Consider the following 8,572-nt stretch of genomic DNA (forward strand, 5'->3'; position numbering starts at 1 on the left):
TGAATGACAGGAAGTGTGGTACAGAATCAGTTTAAATTTATTCACATAGCCCAGGAATGCCACATAAAGCTATGTATACCAGTCAACTAAATCCGGCAAACTGCTCAAACTGATAAACATTAAACTTGACTAATTTGGTGACAAATTATGTTGATATAATTAATAACACTGATATCAAATTAGCCCTAAACTGAAATTAGCTATAACATGGATTATAATATGGATTTTCAAAGTCAAAGGCCTCCCTTCTGACATAACATAGCTACAGGAAGCCCTTTTACACAGATTCTTAAAGAGTTAGTTCACCCAAAAATGAAAATTCTGTCATTAATTACTCACCCTCACGTCGTTTCACATCCGTTCATCTTCAGAACACAATTTTTGATGAAATCCGAGAGGTAACTCCTCCATAGACAGCAATATAATCACCACTTTCAATTTCCAGAAAGGTACTAAAGACATTGTTAAAACAGTCGACGTGACTGCAGTGGTTCAACCTTAAATTTATATAGTGACAAGAATACTTTTTGTGTGCAAGAACAAAACAGAAATAATGACTTTTTTTCAATAATCTGTTGTCTTCCCTGTCGTTATCCTTACGCAGTTGCCGCAGTAAGCACAGTGAAGGCTTCCGTGTTTATGTCTGAACGCTGGCTCAGTATTAGCCAATGCTGTACACGTTGATGCAGGAGCCGACCAATGAGTCGGTGTTCTGACGTATTACCTGGAAGCGCTGGACGTAAACAACATATGAGAATGACACAGAAGAGAAGATATTGTTGAATAAAGTCATTATTTTTGTTTTGTTTTTGACACACAAAAAGTATTCTCGTCACTTCATAAAATTAAGGTTGAACCACTGCAGTCACATGAACTGTTTTAACTATGTCTTTACCTTTTTGGACCTTGAAAGTGTTGATTATATTGCCATCTATGGACGAGTCATAGACTTCTCGGATTTCATCAAAAATATCTTACTTTGTGTTCCGAAGATGAACGAAGGTCTTACAGGAGTGGAACGACATGAGGGTGAGTAATAAATGACAGAATTTTTATTTTTAGGTGAACTAACCCTTTAATAAAGCTATGTAAGATATTCAGGCAAGAGCAGTGAATTATGTTCATTTTCCTCTTTTGTTCGATTATCAATAACGACACAGACAGCAGCAGGTAGATGAGGATGCTGTCACTTTAAGAACTTATGGAATCAATATAGGCTTAATGATAAATTCGCCCTTATTCTGTTTACTTTCACTTTAGACATAACCGAGTGCGTTTATGTGGATACTCACCAGTATGGGTATTTTGACACAAAAATGTGTATATTTGAGCGTTCAAGCTGCGAAAATCAACTGAATTCAGCACAGAAAGCTACCTGTAAGTACCAAATTAAGTTCTCTTTCGCGGTTTATTGTGCTTTTAACTCTTCATCAAGTATGTCCCGCTCTTCTTCTCATTCATCCATGTTTCTTTTCTGTTCTATCATGTTTAAGCAGTCCTGCAATGCACAGATATTTACATACAGGTGACCTATATCAAAAATCTCTATCGATGTCGCATTCACCCAGAATAATAATAATTATGCCGTAAGAGCTTTAAACTTCTCTTTTTAATTAAACATTTGAGTTACATTTTTCAGTCCTTTAAAAAACAATAATAAAAGGCAAACTGACTTAAAGTGCAGGACAAACTATTAGAGCTATATATCCATGTATTCTTTTTTAAATATTTCCTATATAAATATACCAAGTACATTCAGACATTTCAGACGTCAGTTCACAATAAAAATAACATAGCTTTAAGAACAGTAAGCAATGAGCTTAGGCAGCAACAGACAGTATATATAAATAAGTATATGGCTGTGTTAACATCCCATACTTGAGGTTTACAGTGATTTTGTTCTAATTAGGCACATGTTAATTCTGTTCTTTTGCTTATGTTTACAGCCTCTTCTTTATGTTAGTAGTAAATCAAGTAAGTTAGGAAATCTTTCCTGAGCTAGTGTGCATAGTAGTACGTCCCTGTGCTTTTGTCAAGCAGGATATATTTGTAAAAGTGTGTGGAAGACCACCTGACCTGTGGTTGTTTGAGGAAAACAGGCAATAGTGTGTACTTTGTTTAAAGAGACAGATTACCCAAAAATGAACATTGTCATCATTTACTTCTAAACTCTTTCTCTCAAAATGTTTGAAGAATGTACTAGTAGCTAATTTCAATGCATTTACAGCAGAACATGAGGCTGAGTAAATTATGACAAACTGTTCTATATTGGGTGAACTTTTCTTTTGAAGTGTGTGTCGTATGAATGCTAGTGAGTGGTACTGTGTGTGTGTTTGTGTGTGTATTATATTATATATATATATATGAGTTGTTTATTGCAGAGAATCTTTCTTGTGCTGGTTGGGCCGCAGGTTTATGCTGTACTGGTTGAGCCACTGGCTTGAGATCTGATAGAAGAATCCTGGAGCATTTCGACAATGTGATGATGGCATCAACTAAAAAAAAAAAAAAAAAAAAAGTTCAGGAGGTCAAAGAATGTTCTTTTTTTTTTTTTTTTTTTTTTTTTATTTACATTAATTAATTTCCTCTAAATCATTGACTCAACATTTTCAGGTGGTGCACCACTTAAAAAAAAATCCAACAAAATAGTAGACCACCCAACACCCCAACTTTGCTTGAAAAACAGTTTTTAAAAAGTTTTAAAGGGCTAGTTCGCCCAAAAATAAAAACTGTTATCATTTCCTCAACCTCATGTCATTCCAAACCTGTAGGACTTTTTTTTCTTCTGTGGAACATAAAGGATATTCTGAAGAATGTTCAACTTTTGATTTGTATTGAATGTCCAAACAAAAAACTCTGAGAAATTTCTCAAAATATATTTTGTGTTTTACAGAAGAAGAAGAAGAAAAAAAGAATCATACAGGATTGAAAAAAACATGAAGGTGAGTAAATGATGACAGAATTTTCATTTTTATTTTAGGTGAACTCTCTCTCTTTAATGAGTGTATAAATCATCCTTATTTTATATCCTACTGTACATCTTGAAATAGCTTTATTTTTACTGGTATATCCAAAATGGTAAATGTTTATCATAATATCTTTATTCATATATTATGTATTTTATTAATTGTTCTTCATATATTATTATTGATTTCTTTAATCATTTATATATTTTCTACTATACTTTATGTTCTGCTATGTTTGAATATTTTTAAATGTAAGATCTCTTCTGTGTTGTAAAATTGAGTGGGTGTATTTTCCATCAAAATTGGTTCTGTGAAGTACCTTCATATCAAAATATGTCTGTTTCCATCTCTGCAGACATGAGAAAATGCAAGATCACTCTAACCTAGCCGTTACACCAAATGTTGACATACTGTAATGGATAAGTCTGTTTGACCTTTCCTTATTAAATCAAAACATAAGTTTAAGAGGGTGTAAGTTTCCTGCATATATATTCGTTGCCCTTCTCTTCTACTTCTTCTGCTTCTCCTTCTGCTTCATCTCTTCTACCTTTCCTTTCTTTCTGCATATATCTTACTTCTTTTGTCCTTCTTTCTCTATACTCTGATCTTCACAATCTTCAAATGTTAGATACAATACTCTGGATTTTATTATAAACTTTTTTTTACTTAAAGGATTAGTTCACTTTCAAATTAAAATTTCCTGATAATTTACTCACCCTCATGTCATCCAAGATGTTCATGTCCTTCTTTAATCAGTCGAAAAGAAATGAAGGTTTTTGATGAAAACATTCCAGGATTTTCGCCTTATAGTGGACTTCAATGGAGCCCAAACGGTTGAAGGTCAAAATTACAGTTTCAGTGCAGCTTCAAAGCATTCTACACAATCCCAGATGAGAAATAAGGGTCTAAACTAAAGAAACCATCACTAATTTTCTAAAAAAAAAATTAAAAATTATATACATTTTAACCATAAAAGCTCAACTTGAGCTAGCTCTCTTCTTCTCTATTAGAATTCCGGCAATGTAGATGTTGCTAAATGTATTACTGCCCTCCACAGGTCAAAGTTTGAACTAATTGTTATATACTTGCACAAGCATATTGCACATGACGATTTAGTTCAAACTTTGACCTGTGGAGGGCAGTAATACACTTAGCAGTGTCTACACTGCTGGAATTCAAATAGAGAAGAAGAAGAGAGCTAGTTCAAGATGAGCGTTTATGGTTAAAATGTATAAAATTTATTCATTTTCTTTTTTAGAAAATGAGCGCTGGTTTCTCTAGATAAGACCCTTATTCCTCATCTGGGATCACGTAGAATGCTCTGAAGCTGCACTGAAACTAATTTTAACCTTCAAACGTTTGTAGGCCAGTGAAGTCCACTATATGGAGAAAAATCCTGGAATGTTTTCATCAAAAACCTTCACTTCTTTCCGACTGAAGAAAGAAAGACATGAACATCTTGGTGACATGGGGGTGAGTAAATTATCAGGAAAATTTAATTTGAAAGTATACTAATCTTTTAAAAAATTTATTATTCCTTATTCAAATTTTTTTTTCTCTGACATAATGATTGTTGGATTGCCTGGATCTCATTGCATCATTTTACCAATCCATACTTTTGCTAGATTACCTATACTTCCTGGAACCCCAATTCATGAACTAATGCATTAAATACTAATATATTATTATATTATATATATATATATATATATATATATATATATATATATATATATATATATATATATATATATATATATATATATATATATATAAATGGCTGTGTATTAACTGAATTATTTGTATTAACTGAACACACACACCAACCTTGGTTTGAATAAGAGCTCCAGGAGGGTCCTCAGGATTTTCTAGTTCAAGATCAGAAAGAGTTGTGGTCTGAAAATAAAAAAAAATATCATTTAATAGCACCACAAAAGTCTGAATATGTAACAGCACACCTCTCCCCTCAACAAGCCACATTAAGTATCATTCATGTCTGTAGCAAAAAGGATGCGGGACGAGTGATGTGCCAAATCTGAATTCTCAGTTCACAGCCATCTTACTCTCTACCCACCTGTGAGTTGGCGCTTGCGTCGGGGTGTCTGAGCTGGAGTGATTTGAGCAGTCCTTCATGGGAGTGTAGTTTGGGTCTGGGACCTGACAGTCTCAGAATTTGTGACCCAGACTGTAGATGACACCAGAAATGTGTTGCTTGACTGATGGGGAAGAGAAAGAGAGAGACTTTTGACAATGACATTCCATCATTTAAAACAGGCTTGTGCGCAGAGCAATAAACCACAACATAATAGTTTGAGCACACTGCAATCAGGGGAAATGACGACAATGTACACATACTGGATATCTCAGCATTTCCCTATTCGGTTAGATAAAGAAAAGAGAAAATCTAATAATCTAGTTGAAAACACGTTTCATGTTCGTAGATACTCTGTAGTGTATATTCATGTTCGTTTCACATGGCTTTGAAAAAACCTTTATGCCATTTTGAATTAGATTTAATTTGATACATTATACTATATAAATATATGTTTTACTTAAATTTTAGTTAAAGTTTTAGTAATTTTGTTTTGTATTTTTTTTTTTCATTCAAGTCTATATAGTTTTTTTTTTACGATATAATTTCCAACATTATGTTTCTATTTTTCCTGAATGTTTCTGCAAGTTGGTTGCACCACATGACTTTCATTTCTTATATAAAAGTTTTCAAATATTTATAACACCTTAACAAAACTGCTTCACTGTGTTTTTTTTTCTAAGAAATATTCATAATAATCAAAGATTATGGCAAGTCATAGAAGAGGAATATTCAAGTTATTGTTTGTATGAACTGCATTCATAATTGATTTTGTTAATAAATGTAAAGTAAAGATAGCTGCTGAATGAACCAGCTTACTCCAGTAATAACTTTGGCTACGTGCAAAGCATCTCACCACAATTGGGTTTCATGATCTCATAGTGAACAGTAGCAAAAGCCGTAGACTTGTACCTTGATATTGCTGCAGACTGAGAGGGCTTGTCTAATGTGCTCTGTTGTAGCTGGGACAATGTAGGGATTTCCATCATGACAGGATTTTTTTCTTTCTCCTCAACTTGAAAGCAGTCATTAAAAATGAACCAGGGATTCACCTTGTTGCCATTTTCAGCCTGTAAAACAACAGCGTTGAATATCACAATAACACTTGTTTAAAGTATGTCACCTCTAGAACAATAAATGAATTTAGTATTATGTAACCACAGAAAAATATGCAAAACTGCACAACATACATTTTCAGGAAACTCGAAAGTTCCTGTTTCTGTCACAGGTATGGTTGATAATTCCTCTTTCCTGGTTTTGTCCTGGAATCCGCCCAAGTCTGAAAACACTTTTTCATCGTGCCGGGGTTCTGTCCAGTCCGCAGAACTGAACGTGGACCAATCGTCAAACCCTTCACAACTTTGAAAACTGTCTTCACCGTAGTGGTCCAACATACACTCCCCCATTATACACAAGAATGGTTCTATAGCAGGATCAGCAGGAGATGCCTCAGTATTGACCTAATTTCTGTTGTTGTCGTCTTTGTAGCTACGCTTTTGGCAGTGTGCAGTTTGTTCTCTGGTGTCCCACAGAAGGCAGGGAGTTCCCATTGTGTTTCAGAGGCAGGTTAGATGACACATGCTTCCTTCCAAAGACATTTCCTCGGTTGCTTTGCTTCGATTTTAAGGAAGAGGACCGAGGAATCTGAAGAGAGGGAGAAATAAATGTCTGTGGAGTAAAATATTACATTTTTACATAAATATTACATTTTAAACTTTATTATTCCCTAAAGGAAAATAACATGTGGTATTTATGAAAGCTTGTTTCCACAACAGAGAGAAAACAAAAATGTAATTTTGTCATTTTTTTCTCAAAATTGCTAGTTTATACATCACAATTCTGACTTTTTTTCTAAGAATTGTAAGATATAAACTTGCAATTGCGAGTTATAGTCAAAATTTCAAGTTGTGAGGGGGAGAAAAGTTTACTCTTTTTTTTTTTTCCTGTGGTGGAAAACAAGCTTACATAGGTACTTGTATCTTGTTGGGTAAACAACAAAATGAAATTAAACACAACTTAATTTTTTAATAAAAACAGTTGAACATAATAAATTAAAAATTGTCTAAAGTAAAACAAAATAAAATAAAAAATATTGAAAAAATTAACTATATTTGCACAATGTACTTTGAATTAATATTCCTTGTGATGTAAACACCTTATAAAAGATAAAAAAAACTATGTATTTTATAACTTTCCAGTTTTACACGAATAATCTTTTACAACAATAATTATATGTAAAAATTCTGTAAATTGTGTTACATTTACATATTAATATCATCAGTTCACATCTGCAGTCATCTGTTAAGCGCTATATGATGTTATAGAAAATATTACAGTCTGTGATTGTGACTTAAAATCATACATTACAAAACGTATTCTTATTAAACATACGTTGCTTTGTCTTTCCAACAATGTAGAGTTAGACCTGCAGGCAGGTAGGCTAAATAAACCCTGTCATAAATTCTATATAACGTTAGTAATAAACGTCTTGTGGTTAAATCGACTTGTACGCCAATAAAACGACAATCCACTTACCCTCATAAAAAAACATCAACAGGTGTAATGAAACACTGATTGCCTGTAATAGTTTATCCACGTAGCATTTCCGCAATTTTCTGCCAAAAATCGTCGAACAGGCTGAGAGAGTGACGCACCTGTACGTTTGACAACACGCCCAGCGCGTGCTCGTGTCTCGAAGGTAACCGTCGCACTGCAGAACTCTCGCGAGATTCACAGTGACTCTGGGCTCATTCTTATTTTTCTTATGGCCTACATGTATTTTTTTTTTAACGAATTTCACATTCATAAATGCAATTTTACAAATAAAAACATTGTTGACTGAAGTAAGGCAATACATAGACAGTAGGCCTATAACTAGTTTGTGAGCTTTGCAAAATAATCATTTATTTATTTTTTATATCAGATTGTTCCCCTTTTCTGTTTTATGTATTTGCATTTGAGTGAAAGAGCATGTTGTTTATTCAACACAAAAATTAATGCTTTTTATAAACAACGTTTTAATTTTTTTTTTAAATATTCCTCATTGAAATCATTAGTTCATTGCATTTGATTAGATTATACTTTCAATAAAACAGTTGCAACAATGGGATGGTTTTTATTCATGTTTAGGTTTGGACTGAATTTTCGCTGCATTTACATTGTTTTGTCCAGCAGGCGTCAGGTTTTGTCCAGCAGGCGTATGGTGTTTCAAACGTTTCGAAACAGTGAATCATTTTGAAATTGGTTCAAATGATTCGAAGCTTTGAAAAGCTTCGTTTCCCCTATCACTAGAAAACAGAATAAACAACAAAATTCATACAATTATCAAGAAACTATATAAGACACTTCAGATTAATACAAGATAGAAATTCTAAAATTATATTTAGGTGGTTCTTCACCTTTTAATAAATAACCATGTGTAAGTCTTATATGACCTAAACGGCATCTAGTAAAAAGAACTTCGGAAATGTATATAAAATTACACTTAAGTATACTTGGCTTATATTGACAGAAA

At 33.3% G+C, this 8,572-nt stretch overlaps 1 protein-coding gene across 2 annotated transcripts; it reads right to left on the minus strand.

Moving 5' to 3' along the window:
• Positions 1-887: 887 nt before the first annotated feature.
• Positions 888-7,711, minus strand: si:dkey-229e3.2 (uncharacterized). 2 transcript variants are annotated; one of them, XM_067368026.1, is made up of 6 exons: positions 7,594-7,711; positions 6,249-6,702; positions 5,971-6,128; positions 5,041-5,182; positions 4,794-4,862; positions 888-2,495 (listed from the first exon to the last, which is right to left on the minus strand). In XM_067368026.1, the coding sequence occupies exons 2-6, from the start codon at positions 6,462-6,464 to the stop codon at positions 2,373-2,375; spliced, it is 708 nt and encodes a 235-aa protein (XP_067224127.1). In that variant the 5' UTR covers positions 6,465-6,702; positions 7,594-7,711; the 3' UTR covers positions 888-2,372. The 2 variants fall into 2 exon arrangements, with proteins under 2 accessions (XP_067224127.1, XP_067224128.1); XM_067368027.1 differs by having other exon boundaries at positions 6,249-6,726; positions 7,594-7,705.
• Positions 7,712-8,572: the final 861 nt, after the last annotated feature.

Source organism: Chanodichthys erythropterus, chromosome 18, assembly GCF_024489055.1.
Source record: "Chanodichthys erythropterus isolate Z2021 chromosome 18, ASM2448905v1, whole genome shotgun sequence".
Classification (NCBI taxonomy): Eukaryota; Metazoa; Chordata; class Actinopteri; order Cypriniformes; family Xenocyprididae; genus Chanodichthys; species Chanodichthys erythropterus.

Bases quoted from the DNA above. Each gene is read 5' to 3' on its own strand.
- si:dkey-229e3.2 (XM_067368026.1), bottom strand. From the start codon at position 6,464: ATGGGGGAGTGTATGTTGGACCACTACGGTGAAGACAGTTTTCAAAGT. The intron at 6,129-6,248 runs GTATGTTGTGCA...GTTGTTTTACAG, and splicing joins CTTTCGAGTTTCCTGAAAAT to GCTGAAAATGGCAACAAGGT. The intron at 4,863-5,040 runs GTGGGTAGAGAG...TTTTATTTTCAG, and splicing joins ACGCAAGCGCCAACTCACAG to ACCACAACTCTTTCTGATCT.